This window comes from Malaya genurostris, chromosome 2, assembly GCF_030247185.1.
Source record: "Malaya genurostris strain Urasoe2022 chromosome 2, Malgen_1.1, whole genome shotgun sequence".
In the NCBI taxonomy this organism is placed as follows: Eukaryota; Metazoa; Arthropoda; class Insecta; order Diptera; family Culicidae; genus Malaya; species Malaya genurostris.
The window spans coordinates 318,713,213-318,740,065 of record NC_080571.1 but is presented as its reverse complement, the minus strand read 5'-3'; the positions used below and the strand labels follow the sequence as shown (position 1 = coordinate 318,740,065).

Below are 26,853 nucleotides of genomic sequence, written 5' to 3'. Positions count from 1 at the left end.
TTCCGAAACCGCAAGTCGATTGCGGCGTCCAAAATCTCACAGTCCCCTGTGGAACCTAAAAAACCTTGAAAAGCAATCTTTAAAACCATTAAACCTGAAAATTAGGGTATAGCTATTTCTTTGGTTCTGTTTTTAGCGTTTTTAACCACTATTTTCGATACGTCCAGAACCTAACAAAACCAAGCACAGTTTCGTCGAAATTTCTACGTTAATTGCATCGTCACTTGTACAAGGGTTGGACATTGTTATTATTTTCTACCTTAACGCCAGGTTCCTCCAAAAAACATGTTATTCAAGGGGGAAGTACAGGATAATTTGAAACAAAAACTAATAATTTGAAACAAAAAATACTTCTTTTGTATTTTTTTACGGAGAAACAGCTTAAGCAAATTTATTAAAACCCTTTTTACATCATACAGTATCATTCAAAGAACATTTAGTAAAATTTTCGTATAATAATAAAGAAAAAATAAGGCCGTAACAGAGCATTCATCAAAACCTCTTTTGAGAATCACGTTTCGCGGTGAACACGATAACTCGACGTAGAATTATCGGAAATCAAAAATGTTCTTAAATTTACTTAAAATACGAGTTTTTATCTGGGTGGGTGGGTACCCAGCTCAAAGATGGGTAACTACCCACCTGAAATTTTGAGCAAAAAATTAATGGTAATATTTGTATTACTTATAACAGTAAGAATATTCTTATTAGAACTCGGAATAATAAATAATATCCCAAAACCCGGAAAAAAAACCCGAGTCCCGACCAAATTTTGTAATCCCAACCCGACCCGTACCCGCTGAAAATGAAAAATATTACCAGTACCCAACCCGAACCCGACAAACATATCATTTCTGTACCAGAACCCAACCAATACCAATAGGTTTCCAAATGCGCTGTTTATTGAATGATTTGAAAGTAATCTTCGTAGTTACAATAGAACGGCTGAGTGCAAAAATCTGACAAGGGTAACTTAACTTGGAAAATCCGCTTGAGAGTTTTGGAATGCAAAAATCGGATAAAAATATGAAGTGACTTACAGTAGATCCGAATTTGATTATCAGATAGCTTTCATATAATTGCTGTTAAGAAGGCCAAAATGGGTTTTGAGAATCCGGCGCTTTCCAGCAAGAACATCAAGCCATATAATAAAAAGATTTGCTATACCAGTTTAAACCCGTCTGATAGTTTGCTTGTTAGAACGGTGCGTCTTAATCATTTCGGACCTTCAGGGAGAAACACGAAGCTTCCTCCACGTGACTCAGGTTGGCCAATCCACTTCATCATCCAGTCATTCACTTATAAGATACCCCTGCCCCTCCCCGTTGTCGATATAATTTAGCATAATTCAATATAATATAATATCATACAATACAATATAACATAATATAATATAATATAACATAATATAATGCAATACAGTATACTACAATATAATATAATATAATTCAATATGACATGATATAATATAATATAACTACAGAAAACAGACATCCAAGCTAGTACAAATTTTTTCAAAAAGCTGTGTAAAGCATAAAAGTGAAAATCCGTTAAAAATCACCGTTGCCCATGATTTTGCACGCATGAATGTCTGTTGGACATCTGTTCTCTGTGATATAACATAATACAAAATAATGTAATATAATATAACATAAGTAATAATATAATATGATACAACGCAATGCAGTATAATACCATACAACATAATACCTTATGATAAAAAAAGAACCGGAATTTTCATTTTAAAATTCCCACGCTTGTCCAATCGGTAAACTTTTATTTTCTCAACGTTGGCAACACTTTTATACACATTCTGTCAAATTTTGACGCATATCGTACGATTAGTTTTTGTTTGGCGTCTATACAAAGAAGTTGAAAAACTTTCGTGTGGCGATTTTTATAATGGATGAAAGTTTAGAACAACGTGCGTGCATTTGTGTTGCAATTGAATTTAAGTGTTCCGAAACATTGAAAATGTTAGAAAAGGCCTTTGGTGAATCGTGTCTAGGAAAAACACAGTCATACGAGTGGTAAAAACGCTTCAAAGGTGGTCGTACAAGCTTGGATCATGATGAGATCCCTGGCCGCCCAACAACATCTGTTACTGAAGAAAACATTGAATCGGCGAAGCAAATCGTGTTGCAAAATCGTTCTGTACCGATCAGAGAGATTGCTGTGTTGTTGGGCATCTCTTATGGATCAGCCGAACACATTTTAACTGATGTTTTGGGTTCGAAACGCGTCGCTTCTCGGCTGGTGCCAAAAAGCTGAATTTCACGATAATGCGCCGGCTCACACAGCATTGGTTGTGTCGCAGTTTTTGGCCAAAAACTCAACCAATATCATCAACCAAGCACCGTATCTTCCAGATATGGCCTCGTGTGACTTTTTCCTCTTCCCAGACTCATTGCGGGTAACGCGTTTTGAGACCATAGAGACCTTCGGCGGCCTATAAAACTTGTATGGAAAATTGGATCAAGCGTTAGCATGCATGTATTGCCGCAGGAGGAGAGTACTTTGAAGGCGATAATAAAGAAATTTATTGAAAAATGAAATTTTGCGTTTTTTAATAAAATTCCGATTCTTTTTTGATCATAAGGTATAACATAACAAAATATAATATAAGACGATAATATATGAAATAATATGCTATGATACAATATATAACAGTTGATGTCGCAGTGTAAGTTATGCAGTACTGCAGGAAATATAATATTTTTTTTAATGATAATAGTAATAATAATAATAATAATAATTATTATTATTATTATTAATATTATTATAATTATTAATATTATTATTATTATTATTATTATTATTATTATTATTATTATTATTATTATTATTATTATTATTATTATTATTATTATAAAAACAACAATATCACAAATTTAAAAAAAACCAACATATATATTATTTAATACTAAGGGCTTAATACTAATTTCACTTAGTAATAAGCCCTTAGTATTGAGTAATATATCCGTTGGATTTTTGTAATCTATTGATATAAAAATATGAAGAGGTTTTATGCCTGCTCGAGAGAGAGATTGTAAATTTCAGCTCCAGCGGGCTTTTCCCTGCTCCCTAATAAATATATAATACAGTGTAATATAATTCAATTCAATATATAACAAATAATGCAACAAACAACAGAACCACATGTTCCAATATACTATGATAAATATTGCACTTTAGGATGGGCTTCAACCTACAAGCCATTTCGCACCCTCTCATTCTGCTACTAACGCAGAAAGCGATAGCACCCAGTCGACGCCATTCTATTAAGCAAATGTCATCATAGACGCTCGGGGAGGCATGAGATAGGAACTTGTGAGGACTTAGTTATCTCACCATTTGGCGACCAGAACCGGAAGTCGGTTCTCCCGAAGCAAACATTTTTATTGAATTCTTGTGTTCAATTTTTTTACCGACTGCCCCTGCGGACGAAACATGCCTTGCTTGGTTGATACAGGCGGCAAGATCTTTTCTGCGTTCCAGAGCGAATGGCGACAGAAACGCTTACGCAATAACCGGATATAACTGAAGTCTCTGTTTATGCAGGAGATAAGAACCGCGTGAAAAAACCGTGAAAAAAAAACCGAGCAACTTCGGAAATCCGCCAGAAAAAAACCCCAAAAATAAAGAAAAAGATTTTGTATACCGAATATCTTAGAAATGTATGAAACGTTCAGATCTGGTGTAATCTCAAAAGAAAGATTTTTTTTGTAAAAACCGACTTTGGGACTTTGAGATTACTGAGCTCGAAATTTTTTTTATGCCAAATGTCTTAGAAATGCATGAAGCGTCGAGATCTGGTGCAATCTAAATTTCTTTTTTGATTCGAAAATTTTCTAAGTGTCAAAGAGTTGACTAAAAAAAAATTCGGGATAACACCAGATCTCGAGCTTTCATGCATTTCTAAGACAAACCGCGTAACTTGTGAAATCCGCGGAAAACACAGCGTAATTTCGGAAATCGGGTAAAAATATCGCATAAAAAAACGCATAAAAACGACCCCAGTGTAAACATCTGTTTCGGAAGAACCGGCAAAATTTTCGTTTAGTTTTTAAAGGATGTAGCCGCATTTGCATATGAAAACTGCCCCCAAACAGAAAAAAATGGATATACGCTGTTGGAAAGGGTTTATATTGGACATGATTTTTTTTTAATTTAACCCTTTAGCTGCCATATTGTGGAGTTAGGGTGATTCTTCTGATTTTCATTTTATAAAAATTTTTCAAAAACCTCTTTGCAACAAAGTTGGAAAAAATCAGCAGTATTTTAGGAATTATGGAAACTTTTCTGATTTTTTCAGAATTTTTCAAAATGTTCAAAATGTTCGAATTTTTTTCATTCGCGCTTACCATTTTGGTACCACTCTACATTTTACATTAAAACTAAATCATTTATGAGTACGTTACGCTGTATTTTTCGAAATTTTTAAAAAATATGTACGAGTATAATACAGACTTCAAAATAATCATTCAAAAAACCATGCGCCTCCTTCAAATTATCGTTAACCGATGGAGACGCATGGTATTTAGTTCTAAAATCATATATCAAAGTATTGTCCGTCGCTAGCGAGAACTTTCTCCCATCTTTCCGGAAATTTTCGGATCCCGGCTCGAAAAAAGGAGTCCTTTTTTTACGCTATCCATGAAGCAATCCATTTTTCCAACTCTTCGAAGGATTGAAAATGTTGATCTGCCAGGCCGTGTGCCATCGAACGGAATAGGTGGAAGTCAGAAGGGGCGACATCTGGGAAATACAGTGGGTGGGGCAAGACTTCCCATTTCGGCGTTTCCAAGTACTTTTTGACCACTTTTGCGAAGTGAGGCCGAGCATTGTCGTGTTGGAGGATGACTTTGCCATGTCGCTCTTGATACTGTGGCCGCTTTTCTTTTAGCGCGCGACTAAGGCGCTTCAGTTGCGTTCGGTAGCGATCTCCTGTGATGGTTTCACTCGGTTTTAAGAGCTCGCAGTAAATTGTTATTTATCTTTGAAGGTTTTTTCTATTCCACCATCATGTTTGTCTTCGACATCGAAATCACCATTTTTAAAACCTTGAAACCACTCCCGAAACGTTCTTTTACTCAGAGCAGTATCACCGTAAGTTTCTGAAAGCATTCGATACGCTTCTGTTGCATTTTTTTCGAATCGTAACAAAAACGTAAAACTTCCCGCAAATGGCGAGAATTGGGCACATAAACAGACATTTTCGAGCGTGAATTATACGAAAACAAGAACAACTGTCACTGAAACGGCGATGACAATTCGTTAGGCACTGTACACACTCACTTTAAAGGCATTATCATCTATGTATTTTAACCAGCCTCAGCCGGTACAGTCACCTATCGGTAAACGTGGGAAGCAAAGTTGTACACCTGATAAATTATAGTTCTTTTGCAGAAAAAAGTATTCCCAGATACCAAGCGGAAAATCAAGAAAAATTCGAAACTAAGCGAAATCTAAAAAACTATCAGTTTTAGGGTAAACTGGTCGTCGACGTTCTGTACCACATGGTATGAATAGCCAAGTTGCCTGAAATTGCTCAACAAGACAGCTAAAGTCAAACGGCTTAAGTTCATAAAGACGGATAAATCAAACTAGGATCAGACTGAAGGGCATAAGGAATAAAAATTTTTATCATTATTAATTACGTCAATACTCGGAAACGCATGGTATTTAGTTCTAAGGGCATGTGATATATGATTTAAGAACTAAATACCATGGCATGTGATATATGATTTAAGAAATAAATACGCATGGTTTTTGGAATGTTTTTTTTTTCAAATCTGATATTATACCTGTCCACATTTTTTTTTTTAATCTGGAAAAAATACAGCGTAATGTACTCATAAACGACTTATTTTTTATGTAAAATCTAGAGTGGCACCGGAATTGTAGGTGCGCATAAAAAAACACGAAAATTTTGAACATTTTTTTTCACATGAAATACATTTTGAATAAATCTGAAAAAAATGAGAAAGGTTTCCCATAGTTCCTAATATATTGCTGATTTTCGTCAATTTTTTGCTAAAGAGGTTTTTAAAAAATTTAAATAAAATGAAAATCAGAAGAACCAACCAAACTCCACCAATATGGCATTTTGGAACGCATTTCAAACATCATATATCATTTTTTTCTTGTTTGGGGACAGTTTTTATATGCAAACTCGGCTACAATCTTTAAAAATTCTCTGTCCAGTTCTTGCTAAATGATATTTTTATATGTTTTTCGCATTGCAAGTTCCGTGTCCGGTTTTTTGCACTCAATGTTTCTATCCGTTCAAATATCGTTAAACCGGGTTCTCCAAACGAAGTTGCACTTTTCAGACTTTTGCATTCAGTCGTTCAATCAAGCTCGATATTTGACTAAAGCTAGTTTCAACAATAAACTGGAGTCTCAAACCACAGAATTAACGAGCGCAGTATTCTACACAGTTACATTCAGTGATTTTTATTATAGTTGAAGTTCCACGTTAAAATATTAATCCATTTGTTGCACCGCTCATAACTTACCACAAAAGCCGACTTCCTCGTAAACATACAAAGTGAAATGACTGATCCCCTGCCGCAGCCGAATATAAATCTGTAGACCCATTGCTCTCCGACGGCCATACAGCTTTATTTTTATTCCACCTCGAACAACCGTTCCCATAAATATAACTGCTTTAATCCACCCCTCGATTGGTAATACAATCTATGCTGGAAAAACGCTAAACAACCATCCCGGTTAACTCAATAAAATCGGTTATCTCAGATCCTGCTTTCGGGATATATTTCTCAATTTCTTATGCCTTCCACCGTGCCAACCAGTCGGAATGTGTTTGCATAAAATAATAAAGCGGATCGTGGGCTATGCGCCGCTGCGAGCAGGGAAGCAAGCCAGGGAAGGTCCAACGGTACGAGTAAATAAAATACAAATTTTATTGCCTTCACGTGCACCTTTCCGATGATGATCATAAAAGTACCATACAAGGTAAAACGATATTGCAAAATCTGCGCAACTTTCACACTTTTTGCTGCAAATTAAGCTCCCCAATTTGGCGTTTGGTTGGTTGGTTGCTTCTACCGATTATACCGTGGCTGATCAAATTTTCATAATTTTTTCCCCCAGTTCATCGATTTTCTCATTCATGCATAGACGAACTCATACGAAAAAAAAAAAATGTTGACAAGTTTCCTGTAGAATGTCAGCGTTACTGTCGAAAACGACTTCAAAGTTGCTTTAAATGATAAGATTCCTTATTCGAATGGATCCCCTTGAATGGTTTGACTTAAGCCTTGCTGTTTCCTTGTAAAAGAAAAATTTAACAATAAGAAAATACTCACCACGTCTATAATTTGCATTAACGTTAGGCCAAAACTCAGCTGCAGAGGGTCGGATTCGTTGACCACCGGTCGCTCCAGGGTGTTGTACGAATCCAGAAGATCGTGCAGCAATCGCTTCTCGTGGATTCCAGCCAGGCACACTGCAAGAATCGTAACAGGAAAAGGAAATTAGAACGGCGGGCGGCGGGAAAAAATCGATACTTTGCTGCAAAACGAGAACATCATCGGACAAGCGCAAAAAAGGAAAAAGAGAAAAGTTTTTCCGCCGAAGGAAGCAACCGGAAGTTGTATTTTCTATAGATAGCAGCCCAACCACGCCGGCACCGACGAAGACCATCCAGAAGGACGCGTGATGTTTATTTTAATCGAAATCGCCTCTCACGCTACCTCCTACCAAAAAGACCCATCGCTCATCGCGATAAGCCAGCCGAGGCCCTGCCGGCCAAGCACCTACACCGTTGTTGAAGGAAAAGAAATGGAAGAAATGTTGTTGTTTATGTAAACTTTTTTCTGCTGCAGCAGCAGTAGCAGGCTGTGACAAACCACAACTACCATCATGCCAAGTGCTTCGGACTTGGAGTGCCTTTTGTGAAGACGGGAAAAGTCAAAGCCATGAAATCATTCAGCCGGAAACATCCACACGTCGTTGTCATTTCCGAAGGCTTCTTCGAAACGATCTAGCTATTACCATTTTACCGTAGTGCTGCAGTGTGTATGATGAACCAACCAACTTTATCCCTCTCGATGCCTCCCGCCCCCATATTCCTCCACCCACCGATAAACTGTGAAACCCATTCAAGCGAGTGGGTTGATAACGGCGGCGGCGGTGGCGGCCAGGAGGACAGCAATGGAAAACAAAAGCCGGGGAGTAATTTGAAATTGATACTTGTATTTCTCGCACGTCGCAAGGATGTGGGTTTCATGTGCGAGAAAATGTGACACGTACGGCCAAGTAGAACAGGGAACGGTATCCCGGGAAAGTTTGTGATAACATGCACCTCATTGAGTTCGACACCTTCATGAAAAGCTGATTGGAATAGACGGTAGTTGTTACTTGGGATGGTGGAAGGGGAAAGATGGTAAGGATTTGTCGTCAACCAGCGAAGAACAAGTCCGGTAAGTTTTACTTGAATAAAAACAAAAAGCACGGAGGAATGACAAACATTTCAGTAATCGGATTGAGAATAGGATTCGCAATTTGTCAATTTTAGGCCGAATAATCCGAAATGATGCTAAGATTTACCCTTATATATTGTCTTTAAAAAAGTTTGTATATTACGACATAACTCGGGAACAACCAAACTGATTAGCACAAAACTTGACATACGTATTCTTACATTTCCGAGCTCGTACCAACCAAATGAAAGAGTGAGAAGATTCACTTAAAATCAATACAAAAATAAAATTGTCCGGGAAAGTATTGATGCCCCTAGTTTTCAGTAGAAATAGTACAGAAGTGTTGGATATTTAATTTGGTTAATATTACTAGAAATACTGTTAATATGAGAGTAGCACCACGGATTAGTATTCTCATGCTCGGCAAGGTTCAAAATTATTTAATCGGTCGAATTTGCGGACAATTTAGTAGGATCAAGTCATTTGGAACGAAAGCCACTTTTTTGCCCAAGTAGCATCTGTAACTTATTCACAGAAAATGAAAATAAAACGTATGCTAAATAATGGTCGCATGAAAGACACAACGAAACAAACCGGATTATGATTACGAATTCACGTCTCATCATACTAAAGACTGTCCCAGAAAGTATGGACGCACTTTGATTTCGCTGTAAATAATTCACAAGTGTTAGATATTCAAATTTTATTCGATATACTGATAATATTAGACTACAACAGAATATTATTCTCAACAATTGCTACTTAGCCATTGTAGACTAGCTGGCGCACCTTCTTGCGAACGTTCCTCATTTAATTCCGTACAGACTTCTTGGCGACAAGTTTTGACACTTTTTTCCAATCTTTTTCGAACTGTTGAATGGTTTCGGCTGCCGAGACATGTTTCCTAAGATGTGCCTTCGTTAATGCCCAGAATTCCTCAATTGGTCGAAGTTGTGGGCAATTTGGTGGATTCATGTCTTTCGAATTGACATTTTTGGTAGTATACCATTGACATTTTTGGTAGTATACCATTCTACCGTTGATTTCGAGTAGTGGCAAGAAGCAAGATCTCGCCAGAAGACAACAGGATCCTTGTGGCCTCGAATGATGAGTAGAAGGCGTTGTTGTAAACATCCCTTGATGTATATTTCGCTGTTCATTGAAGCAGTAGTGATGAAGGGTTTCGAAATCTTACCGCAGCTACAAATTGCTTGCCAGACCATAGCTTTCTTACCAAATTTTTCGACTTCAATCAATGTCTCGGACTGGTTTAACACTTGCCCTTCTGGCACCGTATAATATTGTGGTACCGGCAAGGATTTGTAATCGAGTTTCACGTAGGTTTCGTCGTCCATGATTATGCAGTTCAAATTTCCAGCAAGAATCGTATTGTACAGCTTTCGAACCCTCGGCCTAATCGATGCTTCTTGTTTCGGACTACGTTTCGGCTGTTTCTGCTTCTTATAGATTCGAAGATTCAAACGTTCTTTAGCACGAAGAACATTTGACTTCGAAGTGCTAACTTTTTTGGCCACATCCCAAACTGAAACCTCCTTCTTTTGCTCGAATGCCTTCAGTATACGTTTATCCAACTGAGGGTTAGCAGGACCTTTTTTTCGATCCGTTTTCGGTTTATCCTCAAAGGTGTTATCCTCACCGAACTTCCTGATTGCATTTCGCACGGCTTTTTCACTTACTCCTTCCATTTTTGCTATCTTTTTCAGTGACAGTCCGCGTTCTGTTCACCATTTGTGCACAATTTTTCGACGTTGTTCTGCTGAAAGTCCACGCATTTCGAAACAAACTAATGAAAACGAATAAACAAATGCACAAGTGGTTAGAGAAGAGTCTAAACAACATGACGCAGCCATAAAAATGGACAGATTCTGAACCATTGCGAAATGCCAGCGGTTTTTGGTTGCGTCCATACTTTCTGGGACAGTCTTTATGCTACAATACACTGAGCGAAATAAAAATAAGGAGAGTATCGAAAATAAGCTATCCGCATAGATTTGTGTTGTAGGCATGTATTTGTGATGGTTTATTATGCTCAGATCACAGCATGCTGTGCGTTTGGCTGTCAGCTTTCGTTTGTTTACTTGTTTGTACGGTTGAAATTCTGCATTTTCAAAATGTCGCGTATTGAAAAGGTTCTGGACACCTGGCTAAATAAGAAGGATATTACTATGCTAAAATTGGCGAAGCGGGTTAGAATTCATCATGCCATTGTTAAAACCATCATTAAAAAGTTTGAGGAACACTATTTCACTACCAGGAAGAGACAGAAAACCCAGTTCTTCCAACCCGAAACTGGACCAAAAAATGGTACACCCAAACCTCCATTTATGTAATAATCGGGACTTCGTAAATCGAGTTATGACGTAAAAAAAGTATACGTTTTTCGGAATTTTCAACGTAAAAAAAGTTTACGTTATTTGGAATGTATAACGTAAAAAAAGTTTTCCTTATGTATGTATATTATTGGATATGTATAATATAATGGATAACTAAGGAACAAAAATTATTAGTATTTGCAGGAAAAGGATGTTCTAGGTCGCATCAATTTCCAAGATGGCGACTTCCGGTTTATTGATATTCCTTGAAAACCCTTATAATATGGTTATTTTTGGAACGGGTTTGATGAGTAGATGTCAGAAAACGATGTTTGAGGTGGTTCTGAATTCCAAGATGGCGACTTCCGGTTTATTGATATTCCTTGAAAACTCTTATAATATATGTATTTTTGGAACGGGTTTGATGAGTAGATATCGGAAAACGATGTTTGAGGTGGTTTTAAATTCCAAGATTGTGACTTCCGGTTTAGTGATATACCTTAAAAACTCTTATATTAAGAGTATTTTTGGAACGGGTTTGATGAGTACATGTCTCAGAACGATGTTTGAAGTGGTTTTAAATTCCAAGATGCGACTTCCGGTTTATTGATATTCCTTGAAAACCCTTATAATATGGTTATTTTTGTAACGGGTTTGATGAGTAGATGTCAGAAAACGATGTTTGAGGTGGTTCTGAATTCCAAGATGCGACTTCCGGTTTATTGATATTCCTTGAAAACTCTTATGATATATTTATTTTTGGAACGGGTTTGATGAGTAGATATCGGAAAACGATGTTTGAGGTGGTTTTAAATTCCAAGATTGTGACTTCCGGTTTAGTGATATACCTTAAAAACTCTTATATTAAGAGTATTTTTGGAACGGGTTTGATGAGTAGATGTCAGAAAACGATGTTTGAGGTGGTTCTAAATTCCAAGATGGCGACTTCCGGTTTATTAATATTCCTTGAAAACCCTTATAATATATGTATTTTTGGAACGGGTTTTATGAGTAGATGTCAGAGAACGATGTTTGAAGTGGTTTTAAATTCCAAGATGCGACTTCCGGTTTATTGATATTCCTTGAAAACCCTTACAATATGGGTATTTTTGGAACGGGTTTAATGAGTAGATGTCACAGAACGATGTTTGAAGTGGTTTTAAATTCCAAGATGCGACTTCCGGTTTATTGATATTCCTTGAAAACCCTTATAATATGGTTATTTTTGTAACGGGTTTGATGAGTACATGTCAGAGAACGATGTTTGAAGTGGTTTTAAATTCCAAGATGCGACTTCCGGTTTATTGATATTCCTTGAAAACCCTTACAATATGGGTATTTTTGGAACGAGTTTAATGAGTAGATGTCAGAAAACGATGTTTGAGGTGGTTTTAAATTCCAAGATTGTGACTTCCGGTTTATTGATATTCCTTGAAAACCCTTACAATATGGGTATTTTTGGAACGGGTTTGATGAGTAGATGTCAGAAAACGATGATTGAGGTGGTTCTGAATTCCAAGATGGCGACTTTCGGTTTATTGATATTCCTTGAAAACTCTTATAATATATGTATTTTTGGAACGGGTTTGATGAGTAGATATCGGAAAACGATGTTTGAGGTGGTTTTAAATTCCAAGATTGTGACTTCCAGTTTAGTGATATACCTTAAAAACTCTTATATTAAGAGTATTTTTGGAACGGGTTTGATGAGTACATGTCACAGAACGATGTTTGAAGTGGTTTTAAATTCCAAGATGCGACTTCCGGTTTATTGATATTCCTTGAAAACCCTTATAATATGGTTATTTTTGTAACGGGTTTGATGAGTACATGTCAGAGAACGATGTTTGAAGTGGTTTTAAATTCCAAGATGCGACTTCCGGTTTATTGATATTCCTTGAAAACCCTACAATATGGGTATTTTTGGAACGAGTTTAATGAGTAGATGTCAGAAAACGATGTTTGAGGTGGTTTTAAATTCCAAGATTGTGACTTCCGGTTTATTCATATTCCTTGAAAACCCTTACAATATGGGTATTTTTGGAACGGGTTTGATGAGTAGATGTCAGAAAACGATGATTGAGGTGGTTCTGAATTCCAAGATGGCGACTTTCGGTTTATTGATATTCCTTGAAAACTCTTATAATATATGTATTTTTGGAACGGGTTTGATGAGTAGATATCGGAAAACGATGTTTGAGGTGGTTTTAAATTCCAAGATTGTGACTTCCGGTTTAGTGATATACCTTAAAAACTCTTATATTAAGAGTATTTTTGGAACGGGTTTGATGAGTAGATGTCAGAAAACGATGTTTGAGGTGGTTCTAAATTCCAAGATGGCGACTTCCGGTTTATTAATATTCCTTGAAAACCCTTATAATATATGTATTTTTGGAACGGGTTTTATGAGTAGATGTCAGAAAACGATGTTTGAGGTGGTTCTGAATTCCAAGATTGTGACTTCCGGTTTAGTGATATTCCTTGAAAACCCTTACAATATGGGTATATTTTGGAACGGGTTTGATGAGTACATGTCAGAGAACGATGTTTGAGATCGTTCTGAAATCCAAAACGGCGGCTTCCGGTTATTCTTCGAAAACCCTTACAATCTGTGTCGATATTTCTCGAATTACTTGAATAATTTCACAATATGCATATTTTCGGAACGGTTTTCTTTAGTAACAGCTTACATTTTGGGAGCAGTGGCCTAATATCTGCGGGAGATCTAAATTGTAGCCGGATTGAGTAGATAAAAGATTAAAATATCAGACAAATCAGTTTCAGATTATCAAGACTGTTGAAACTGCTGAACAAGTACCATCATAGAGTGAAATTCTGAATATAAAAGACTAGAGCAGATGGCTATGCCATCTTTGAATTCAGGACCACCTCAAACATCGTTTTCCAAGATTTATTAATCAAACCAGTTCCGAAAATACCTATACTGTGAGGGTTTTCAAGGATTATCAATGAACCGGAAGTCGTTATTTTGAAATAAATAGATGGCTTTTTGGTCAGTTGGTTTCTCGTCAAAACATTTATTTTTCATTAAAGGGCAACGTTTCGAAGGTTATACCTTCATCTTCAGGGCAACTGTAATTTTATGTATTATTTAGTCACAAAAATTTTTTCACAAAATACAATAATTGTTTCAGTTGCTGTGTAGTCAGACCAATGTAAGAACTATCGCAATCAATGCAGGGAATGCGATAGATCACATCGCGTCTGATAAGTTTCGGTGTCGGATCCTTCAATTTGGAGAAAAGAGATGCGTTAGTTTTCAAACATTTGAAACCTAAACGCACATTTCTCTGGTTTCGTTTTACAATTTTTGCAAGCGCCGGGGTGAGGGAATCAACGTGATGAAGAGATCTAAATACTGTCTGATCACCGTTCATTCGGTTGTCACGTTGGGTTTGTTTACAAATCTATTGATTAGTCTATTAACTAGCGAGCTAGGATAGTTTTTGCGGAGTAAGTATTCACGCACTGTTTTCTTTTTCTCAACAATAGATTTGCACGTCGACTGTGCCTGATGTTTGCCTGTAATAAGCGCCACGGAAAACAAAAATTTCAGTGCTCAGTCGAAGTCGATGTGCGTGGGAAGTGCTTGTGTAAGTTCTTGGCAAAACAAATAATTCGAACTAAAATGTTTGAACAAATTGCATTCGTATGTCTCGTTTTTGTGTTTTAGTGTAGAGTAGCCGTTTTTCAACCAACTATTATAAATGTTACACCATACTTGACGAAAAATATTTGTAGTCGTTGTGAGTACATTTTGTAAAATTATTGTATTTTGTGAAAAAAAATTTGTGACTATTATTTTATTGTAATATTACATAAAATTACAGTTGCCCTGAAGATGAAGGTATAAGCCATCTTGAAATTTAAAACCACCTCAAACATCGTTTTCCGACATCTACTTATCAAACCAGCTCCAAAAATACCCATATTATAATGGTTTTCTAGGAATATCAATAAACCGGAAGTTGCCATCTTGGAATTTTGAATCACCTCAAACATCGTTTCCTGACATCTACTCATCAAACCCATTCCGAAAATATCCATATTGTAGTAATTTCCATAGAATATAAATGAGCGGGAAATGATTTTCATTGTATGCAAAAACGAAGTAGGTTCGTAAAAAAAGTTTACGTTATTTGGGATTTTGTTCGTAAAAACAGTTACGTAAAAAGAAGTAACATCAAAAAAGTTTACGTGAACGTAGGTTTGGGTGTATCTCAAATCATGAAGAACAAACCAATGTAAATACGTGATTTGGCCTAAAAGAAGCAGAAAATCTCGGAACAAAGTGTAGAACAGAAGAAGCGAGCAGCAACAAGGGCCCGGAAATTGTATTCGCGTCTTTTGCAGTGTCCGGATGCATGCGTTTTGATGGACGATGAGACTTATGTAAGAGGACTCAAAAACCCTTCCAGGTCCACAATACATTCCTGTCGTCATTGGGAAGAATGTGAGCTATGCGGACAGGTCGATTGAAGTGTAGCAATTCGGTCGAAAGGTACTGGTATGGCAAGCAATATGTGTCTGTGGTTTGAAGTGAACCATTTTGTATACTACCGGAACTATAAATGCAGAAATCTATCGATCTGAGTGTCTCCAGAAGAGATTGCTGCCTTTATATAAGAAGCATAGTACACCTCCAATGTTTTGACTGGATTTAGCGTCGGCTCACTATGTCAAAACCACTCTCAATTGGCCTGCGGAAAAGTGTATAAATTTCGTTGAGAAAAATATCAATCCACCAAATTGCCCTCAGCTTCGACCCATCGAACGTTACTGGGCAATCGTGAAGAGGGTCTTCAAGAAAACTGGTAAGGCAGCTGGGAGCATGCAGGAGATCAACAAAATTTGGGCTCAAGTGTCCAAAAAAATGCGATGCAACACTTGAACAAGAGCGTTCGATCAAAAGTTTGAAAATTCGTGAACTTAAATTTCATCCGGTTTTCATTATGCTCAAGTGTACCCTCGTACAATAAACGATCAATTTTTAGTTTGAATAAAATATCGTTTTTTATCATAATTCGATGCAAGAACAATTTATGGATAACTTATTTTCGATACACTCTTTAAAAGAGCGTAGTTCTACAATAATTATAGGCGATATTTGCTTTCGTCAGAAAAAACACATTTAATTATGAAAATGTTTACACCTCTATCCGGGCATCATGCTCAATTATTTTTGACATTTCACTTCTGGTTGCACCCTAAACGCCAACTATTAAACATTACTGAACTAATAGCCTTGTCCGTCACGAGATTGATGTCTTTTTCGATTGATATTGAATTCGTTAAAGTGATCCATATTGATATATAATATATTTCACTACATATAAATGTTGGAAATAAGCTTGATTCAACACGGTAAGTCTTTGACAGGTTCGAATTATATTTTTCAACAAGATAATGCCGCAATCCATAATTCAAAGTTGACTTGAGAGTGGTTTAATGTCACTGAGCTTAAGTTAGTTTGGGGAAAATTGGTAATCCGGTAAATTTTTATTTCGCACGTTTTTTCATGTACTGGTCGACTAAAATGGAAATAGTCCATATAATATCACATACTTACAAGGTGGCAAGAGAGTTGTATGACTATTCTATACATGAATTAGGTCTAGCAAAGTTTTGAGATAAAATAGGGTGGTGCTATTTTTTTTCAGTGTAAGTTCCAACGTAACTTTTTGGTAACCTAATTCTTACAATCTGTTCACATTGACTCTTTAAGGTTTGCCAACTGGTCACCGCAATGAAATCTGACAATGAAAAAGTAACACACTACAAGACAAAGGCGATTGAAAGTTTTCGTACAGATAATAACATTAAATTATTACATAAATAAAAATGGCCAATTCCAAAATAAACATATAGTTGCATCTGCGCTTACACAAAACGGTATTGGGATTCCAGAGATTTCTTTCCTATAGCTGTGCGAAACAAACTTTGTTTGGTTTGAGAAGTAAATTTTGTCACGGCAATGCACGGAACGACCGAAATTAGCTCTGCGCCTAATTCGTATTACTGTTTTTGAATTAGTTGATTTCAACAACAAAATTTCCAAAATAACTATGAAATTAGTTAAAATTGAGAATTTACTTTGCTGAAAAAAACTCTTATTTTTAGAGAATGTGTTTAGTTGGCGAATATTCTGGACACAAACCAGCAATATTTCAATCCAGTACGAAATTCTCATTGAGAACTAATTTTGTTATTAAAATCAGAAAATTTGTTTCTATTTATCTATCACCATCCTTACTGAAGGACAGTACAAAAAAAAACAAAAATTAAATTGGTTTTATTAACAAGTTTATTAGTTAAAAACTCATGAGAAGTGTCAAAGCAAAACAATCCATTAAAAAGCTAAAAGGGACAGTCTTGTTGAAACTGCTTGCAAATTGTTTTGATGTTTTTCGCATGTGTTACGATATATCCATGTATAACGGATCGGCTGAAAAGTTCGTATCGTTTCTAGGAGAGGGCGCCACTAGAATTAAATCCATACCATTTTCAGTTAGTACCAATCTTCAAAAGATACGTGTATAAATTTGACAGCTGTCTGATTATTAGTTTGTGAGATATTGCATTTTGAGTGAAGCTACTTTTGTTATTGTGAAAAAAAGGAATTTCGTGGGTTGATGAAACACTACTTTTTGATGAAAAAAAGTGCCGCCGATACCAAAAAGTGGCTTGATGAGTGTTATCCAGACACTGCACCGGACGAAGCAACAATTCGTAAGTGGTTTGCAAAATTTCGTACTGGTCATATGAGCACCGAGGACGATGAACGCAGTGGACGTCCAAAAGAGGCTGTTACCGATGAAAACGTGAAAAAAAATCCACAAAATGATTTTCAATGACCGTAAAGTGAAGCTGATCGAGATAGCTGACACCCTAAAGATATCAAAGGAACGTGTTGGACATATTATTCACGAATATTTGGATATGAGAAAGCTTTGTGCAAAATGGGTGCCGCGTGAGCTCACAATCGATCAAAAACAACAACGAATTGATGATTCTGAGCAGTGTTTAATACCGATTTTTTTCGTCGATATATAACAATGGACGAAACATGGCTCCATCACTTCACTCCGGAGTCCAATCGACAGTCAGCTGAGTGGACTGCACGCGATGAACCGAACCCAAAGCGTGACTCAACAATCGGCCGGTAAGGCTATGGCGTCTGTATTTTGGGATTCGCATGGTATAATTTTCATCGACTACCTTGAAAAGAGAAAAGTCATCAACAGTGACTATTATAAAGCGTTATTATTGCGTTTGAAGGACGAAATTTAAAAAAAACGGCCTCATTTGAAGAAGAAAAAAGTTTTGTTTCATCAAGACAATGCACCGTGTCACAAGTCGATGAAAACCATGCTGAAATTGAACGAATTGGGCTTCGAATTGCTCCCTCATCCACCGTATTCTTCAGATTTGGCCCCCAGTGACTTTTTCCTGTTCTCAGACCTCAAGAGAATGCTCGCTGGTAAAAAATTTAGAAGCAATGAAGAGGTAATCGCTGAAACTGAGGCCTATTTTGAGGCAAAGGACAAATCGTACTACAAAAATGGTATCGAAAAGTTGGAAGATCGCTATAATCGCTGTATCGCCTCTGATGGCAATTATGTTGAATAATAAAAACGAATTTTGGCTAAAAAATGTGTGTTTCTATTAAACGATACGAACTTTTCAGCCGAACTGTTAAATTTCTGATTCGATTTGTAAAAATGACGTAAACTCTTAGTGGAAAGTGTATTTATTCAGAATTTGTGCGCATTTGAAGCGATTGTGTGTAATAATGTTTTTACGGGGAACAGTGAAGTGAGTTTCGAATATTGCACTCTAATTGTATATGTCAAATGATGTTTTTGGTATCTTCCAACCTTCTGGACTACGCCGTCCGGTGTACTACTTGTATTCGGTTTTTGTTTTCCGAGTGCTCAAAGTTTTCAGTGAGAGAGTCAATTTCGCGAAGTCGAATGAAGAAAACAGCAATTGAGAAGAAAAATTTTCTAAAAGAAGTTTATGTTTCGCTTATGTCTTTTTCTCCAATACAACATCGTATTTATACCTGCCAATATAGAAAAGATAATCGTGACTGAAATTTTTTTCGGTAGTCGTGTGCCATCTAGTGGCTGTTAACGTTTTTTTCGGTGACAGAGCGCCATATAGCTGCGAATGGCAGAAACCAATTCAACCATTTATGTTGGTTGAAAACAACGTTTTATTTCTCTAATTCAACTAAAAAATTAGTTGAATGGATATGAAGCGTACCTTAGCTAAGAAATGACAGCACGTTCAATTGGTGAATTCAACTAAAAAAAATAGCCATTTCAACAAATATTTTGTTATTGTTAAGGGAATTAGAACTAAAAAATCTAAATTAGCAAAAGCAAGTTTTTTTTAGTTGTCTTAAAAAATAACTAACTAAAATCAGCAAATCAACTAATTTTTTCGCCAAAATGCTGATTTCGGTCTTTCCGTGTGTATGTTGGAAAAACTTATGCAAATGGCTACCATTTTGACCAGTGAATTTAATATTCATTAGATTACAAAGAATGCAATACATTCATGGCATTTAGTCAGCTTTGTTATATGAAAAACTTTGATATATGAGAAACTAATATTAAATACAAGAAAAAAATCTCGCCCTTATTCTGAATAACGTCGTATCGTTTCTATCCTCGTATTTCATTTGTATTCCCAATAACGCTAGCAAAATCAAAGGTAACTATGATTCGATCGAACCACATTCGATCAAAAATCAATACGTCGTTATTCAGAATAAGGGCGTCTATCTGAATACATTTTGATTTTTCAGCTCCAGATTACATATGCCAGTATGAATGTTAATTTTATTTTCTATGATTTAAAACCAAAAATATCGCTGGCACGCACGTTTTAAACAAGTACAATGATTACCTTCACTATAAATATCTAGTAGCACATTGATTTTGAGTAGATATAGTGGGTTTAAGCAAACTTGAAGTGATTGAATTTTCAACAGTGTAAGATAAACATAAATAACTCAAAACCAAAGCTTTCTAAAACTTTTTGATACAATCTTAAAACTTATCACGTTTGCTTGCCTTTTTCGCACCCGGGCAACGGTTTTGAGGTAGTCATGCACCTATCAGTTCAGATGATCTACTGGATGAGTGTAAACATTCATAAACATCAGTAACCACAAACCTGGTAACACATAGGCTGAAAAGACACATAGATGACGCTAGTTTTATTGTAGTCACTTTTTTCAGTTAATACTGCGTGAGTTAGCTGTATTGATTATTTTGCATGAGCATTTAACTAAACGCAACAAACCGGAACCCACATCCACCGTATTCGCCGAATTTAGCTCCCAGCGACTACTGACTTTTCGCAGATCTGCAAAAAAATTGCTCGCCGGTAAGGAATTTCGCACAAATAAAGAGGTTATCGCTGAAACTGAGACCTATTTTGAAGTAGAAGATAAATCCTTCTACAAAAGTGGTATTTAAATGTTAGATCGGTGCTGGAATGATTGCGTTGCTCTTGATAGAGATTACGTTGATGAATAAAGTCAATTTAGAACCAAAAAAATCTTAGTTCTCTTTGTTAGGCCCTGTTCGTTTCAGCCCATGTGTTATAAAGCTTCAAACGCTTAGGTCGTGCTGAATGTGATCTGGTCAACCAGAATTCTGAGCATAATTTCAGGGAATTCAGTTTCAAAATTCTGTTTCAGAAAGAATTTAGTTCCAGAATTCAGAGCCTATATGCTGGAACTTAATTCTGGTACTGGATTTTGAAGCTTAAGTCAGTTTTGGAATTAAAATTAAGAAATCAATTCTAAAACTAAATTGCAACTGTATTTTAAGCCTGTGTTGATTAATTTCTTCAACTCAGGTCCAGTTTCTGAATTCTATGAATAGGTTCTTTTTAGAGCTATTAATATATTCCCAGAGTACTATACGAAGTTTTCCTACTATGTAAATCTATCATCCCGGTTGGTTCAGGTCCCGTGCTTAATTCCAGTGTTAAGAATTCAGTTCAGTATTGAATCAATTGCAGAACGTTCGCAAAATCAGTTTCCTTTCAAAGAAGCTCGATTGCGTCATCCTGCTGCTGGTCGTTTTCATTGAAGCAAAATATAACGAAAAATGTACAACGCTAGGGAACATTATGCAAAATCAACCCTTCTAATGGCTCGAAATGTTGTCTTAAGAACTAAAAAGAATGCCTCTTTGCAAATCGGAAATATAAAATCATCAGTTTAGTGCACATTTGGAAAAATCAGATCAGTTTTGTGCAAAATTCGCATCAAACGAGTGCGTATAAAGCCAGCATTTAACTGCTTTCGCATTCGAGAAAATGCTCCGAACAGTATTTGGTATCGTAGAGAATTCTACAGTTTGGCCCTTCTGAATTCCAGAAATTAAACCCGTACAGCATTTCGATAGTTTCTTGCACTGAAATATGCAAATCCGAAACTAAATTATCGACATAAAAATTGTATGTTGCTATTTTTTACCTGCATTTGTTCCGCGTTATTTAATTGTGCGGTAGAAAATATTTGTCGCCAATAAGCCAAACTTTAGTATTAATGCACCGTTGCAATCTGGAAGCGAAATAGTAAAAGTTGCGAAAATTCACGTCCTCCACTCAAGTCTCTGACATTACTCACCCGCCTTTTACATAAACGCGTGCAAGATTAAGTTTCTCAATAAACCATATTAGAAATAAATTTAAAAATATTTTATTGTTTCAAATTGGAATGAATACCCGACGATTTTCTGAAATCTTAGGGGGCTTAACTATTCGCTCCACATTTCAACTAAACTCTACTCTCACAGAAACCCAATCTTTTCGATCAAACTAAATGCGATACCAACGCAAAAAGGAATCATTAGAAGTAAAAATCACCCAATCAAATAAATAACCTACTGAACCGAACAGCCCACTTCAACCAGCGCCGGTTCGACAGACATTAGCCCACTTACCTACTCACGCTCGGGCTGCTGTTCGAATGCTAAAGATTTGTCTTTCTTGGTTGGCATCTTCATCGAGCATGCAGAACTCGAAAACAGGCATGAGCAGACTTCAGATATTCGGCCCAGACACGATGCGTCTGATTGAATGAGTAATTTACCACTACCAGCACCAAAGTCGAAGCCGAAGACGTATGGATACAGCCTCCGGAAAGCAGCCGGGAGAATGGTGGCATAGTGCCCGACTCGGGATCGGATCCCGTAGAAAACCACTCACGTGGAAAATACATCACCACACAATAAAGAACGTCCCCAACTTTGCCAGTCATACGTGGGTTCGCTGGTCCTGGCCCAACGAAATACTCAATGAAAAGGCAGTTATCAGGCGTAACACGTGCCAATCACAGACACCGATGATGATACCAGAAAAAAAAACCCGTGTATTGAGTAAGATAAACGAAGCGATGAAATAAAAGAATACTTCGTCACGTGACGTGACGTTTTCCTCCGGAAAAAAGGTAAGATCTAAATATTCCAATATGCTAGCAGTCTTGTACTATCTGCTCCCCCCACCCGTATTCTAGACGGATCCGATCTGTTTGACATACGCATACACACACATGTATGTGTGTGTGTGAAGGATACAACAAGAGGAAAGGTCCAAGTGGCTGTGTCATTCATGTAGGGAACTTTAATGACCGAGGGGACTACGCGACACGGATGGACTTGGGATAGCGAGCTATTTTCCGGTCAGTCAAGCATGTTCGTTTTGTCGGTGTACGTTGTAAGTAGGTGAAACTCGACTGAATGAGAATATGTTGCGGTTGAATCTGTTTAACTTTAAAGACATCTTTTTCTGGGTCAACCCACTTTCAACAGAGGTAATTTCATTTCACCTCACGTGGGAATCGTTGTACTAAAATTTGTTTTGAAAGCAGGAATTGTAAATCGATTGTCATATCAGATGAGCTTGCTGGATGAAAAAAATATTTCGTTGCTTTAAAATAAACAATCAGATGAATATATCATATATTCAAAGCAGGGACCTTACATGAGCATGCTAGAATGCGCAATTTAATATTATTGGCCCAAGGTGAACATTGTAAAAATTTATCAATAAATAATAATTCTTTTATCTTCAGAACAAGATCTACGACTATTGTTACCTATAACCTTCACCTTCATCACTTAAAAATTAACTTTGATTGTATCAATTGATACCCATACTACCCATTGTAAGTGCAAGAAGTTGCACCATCTTAATTTTTGTGATGTGGGGTGTAGACAGTGAAGCCAGATATCATATTCGGCAGATTTGTCTGTAAATCTGCAGATTTTATAGACTTTTGAAATTGTCGCGACCTTTCGTTTTTTTTTTTTTTTTTGCTCGGTAAGTCAGTTTAGCGTATTTTTAGAGAAATTGCTTAAGACATACTTGTCAACTTGTAAACTACAGAATTTTTTTCGGATATACAGAATTTTGCAACCCTGTCTGAAGATATTTGAAATTTTTACCTGGCATCTCTGGGTGTAGATCTAAGATATGCGTATCAAACATGAAGTATGTAATATACTAACTTCTAACACTAGGAAACTTTTTACACTTGATCCTTAATCTGTCAAATTCTATTCCAGTGTTTCAAAAACTGTTATTCAAACAAAAACTTTAAGTTTTTCAAATGTTGGTAAATTGTTTTGGCTGTAACTTCGTCATTTTTCAAATATACACTATTAAAATTTGAACCAAAATGTGGGCTTCGAGTTGAGATTTTAAAGCTTAAATTATTGGAAAAAGTTAAAGAGGTATTTTTTTATATCAGTTTTTCGGTTGGTTTTCTAATTTTTGGAAAAATATTCCTATCTTTTTTCAGCGTGTATTTTTCTGAGAGTGTTGATTTCCTACAACTTTTTCTTGGACACAATTTTTGTACAGTTTTCAGTTTCCGAGTTATCACGATTGGAAGAAAGCGCATACAAAAAGACATATGCCCTTTTCAAAAATCAGTCTTGGATAGAATTGATCTCTGCGTCCGTGCAAAATAAATGTTTCGTCATACTGAAAACGTGTGCAAAGTTCCATTCGAATCGTTGGATTTGAATTCCTTGTTGATCTATTCTGAAATTGTTTAAGATGTAGAGCTTCGTTTTCTTACATCTTACATTACTCATATTCGAGTTTACTCACATTGTAAGGGTTTTTAGGACCATAAATAAACTGAAATTCGCCATCTTGGATTTTGTAACGATACCAAACACAATTTTCTAGCAGCTTCTCTACACATCCGTTTCAATCATTATACCAAATTTTTTATACGTGGTAAATTCTAAATTTTTTCAGATCCCATTTCCGATTTCAACGATGGAAAGAACGTGGAAACTCTTCGAAACTGAGCATAGCGAACTATTCAAATTTGAGAAGCATGTTAATTGATGGTCAAACAATCCGACTTGGAATCAAGTAAAAGGTTCTATAGCCCCTTGGATGGCTATTGTATCCGGATACGACTTTCGGTTCATCGTAACGCCAAAAAAATAATTTCTTCTAAAGTGTTCCAATCGAAACTTTCTTCGGCTACACCCGTTCCAGGATACAGTCCCAGAAGTAGTGGTGAAATTTATACAGTAGAATTGGTAAATCTTTTACCGACTCTTACGCCTAAAAGCTCTATGTTTTGCGCTTGGAACCGTTAACCATTTTTACGCTCAATCTCAGTTGTATCAGGTGTACAACTTTGCTTCCGTCGTTTTCCGATAGGTGGCTGTACCGGCTGAGGCTGGTCAAAATATATAGATGATAATGCCTTTAAAGTGAGTATGTACAGTGCCTAATGAATTGTCATCGCCGTTTCAGTGACAGTTGATCTTGTTTTCGTATTATTCACGTTCGAAAATGTCTGTTTAACACATGGATCAATAAGTCCCGAGACTAAAACAGAGATGGCGCTCGTAGTAAACCAGTAACCACGTCTTTCTAGAATACAAACCTTTGCTTGAAACGGGTCAAAATTTTAAGTCGATCCGACCAGAAGCAGCTGAGTTATCGAGGTTGGAGTAAAGTCGTTTTGTAGTTTGTTTAAAAAATGGAAAAAACCGAGTTTTATGTTTTGATAAAACATTGTTTTTTAATGGGTAAAAACACCGTGCAAGCGAAACAATGGACTGAAAAATGTTATCCGGACTCTTGTCCAAGCAACGATGGTTCGCCGAGTTTAAATGTGGTCGTAACGACACAAATGACGCGGAACACTCGGGTAGACCTGTGGAAGCCGTTACACCGGAAAATGTGATTGAAGTGACAAAAATTATAATGAAAGATCGTAAAGTGAAGCTCCGTGAGATAGTTGAGATGACACCGATATCATATGGAAGTGTATTTACTATCCTTCATGGAAAATTGAGCATGAAAAAGGTTTTTTCCAAGTGGGTGCCGCGATTGCTTCCGATGGAACAAAAACAGTAACGAGTCGATGATTCAGAAAGCAGTTTATCGAGAAAAAAAGGCGGGTGGGTAATGTCACAGACATAACTGGAGGACGTGAATACGAATAAAACTGACATATTTCTTTCTCACTTCCGGATAGAGATAATCATTCGTATTAGATTGTGTATATTTTGCAACTTTCATTGCTCCGCTCTCAGAATTTTTACGATGCATCTATACTACAGTACGACTAATTGACGGCAAACATATTCAACGATACCAACCATACCAGATACTAGTAGAAATACTCAACATCCTTTGGAAATATTTTAGTGGTTCTAAAAAACCGCTTTGCGTAATTTGACCAATGTTTATTATTGTTAAAATTTAAGAACTAATATATAAATCTGAGGCACGCTCCGAATTCAGCTGCAAATTTTCGGTATCTAGATCAAAAACCCAGGTTAGTTCTAGAAGTAAGGAACTGAAGTTATTTTTAGAATTTTCCAAATTGCGTTATAGAGCTAAACTCTGAACTTGAATTCCAAGTCTTAATATAAGAACTGAATTCAGTTCCAGCATCTAATTCCAGAAATCATGTCCACAATTTAGTTCCAACATGTAGGCTCTGAATTCTGGAAATGAATGCTGAGACTGAATTGATGAATTAAATTCTGAAATTTAATTCAGGAATTAAAGTTTCGAATTCAGATTTGAAATGAAGGTTCGTTGTTCAAACCCAACATTTAGTTTCAGAATCCAGATCTAAAATTCATATCCTGAATTTTGTTCATGAAATCTGAAAAATTCTAAATCATATCTCTGGATTCGAATCCCTGAATAAGGAACTGAATTTGAAACCATTTTCAAAATCCTGAAATAGGATTCAGTTCTAGAGTCATAGTTTTATTTTTTAGTCTGTGATCTGGAACGAAATTTTGAAACAGAAGTATGAAACTAAATTCGGAACTTAAAACTACAAGAATCAGCCCCATGGGGTTGTTCAAGCCATTGATGTGGAACAAGGCAACCAAAATTTCGAATGATCGACATTTTCAATTAATCGTCGCACTTTTGAATCCGCACAAGAAACGAGAGTCTGCGAACCCAGAATATAGACTCTATTTGTCGTGATTTGAATTTGTTTTGTAGCCGACGAAATTATATCAATAGCCCAAATGTATGCAATTATATGTTGGTACATGATTGCGATACGAATATCGATATTTAAGCTTCTCTTCGCCAAGCTTGTATTCAAGTTTTGTATGCAAGCAGTTATTTTTTAGCGATTCTCTACCTTTCTGCGATTTCGATTGAAGCTTACCCTTTGATATATCGCTTTGTTGGCGCTAGCCGGGACCCTACGTTGTGTTTAATTAAATCCTCACCAGGATATTTCAACGAAGCGACGGCAGCTATTTGTCGGTCGACCTTACTTGCATTCGCACTGCAGTACACCGGTAGCGAACAGCAATGCAACTAACGGGTTCTGCAAACAGCCACAGCGGTCACCAAAGCAGCCAAAGGAGCAGAAGACGAACAGCCACAAACAAACAGCTGCACTGATAAACTCACAACTGGATGAACCTTGGCGGACTCTTGCCAATAAAAAAACTACACTATTTTAACGTTTGAGTCACTTTATTCACTGACTATTGCTAGTGTATTTC

At 36.6% G+C, this 26,853-nt stretch overlaps 1 protein-coding gene across 1 annotated transcript in view; it reads right to left on the bottom strand.

The window, feature by feature from the left end:
- The window catches only part of LOC131431248 (neuronal acetylcholine receptor subunit alpha-7-like), a 290,647-nt gene that overhangs the window by 111,331 nt on the left and 152,463 nt on the right, over nt 1-26,853 (bottom strand). The window contains exon 3 of the mRNA XM_058596850.1: nt 7,335-7,474. Coding sequence (XP_058452833.1) covers nt 7,335-7,474 — 140 coding nt within the window. The remainder of the gene's footprint in view (nt 1-7,334; nt 7,475-26,853) is intronic.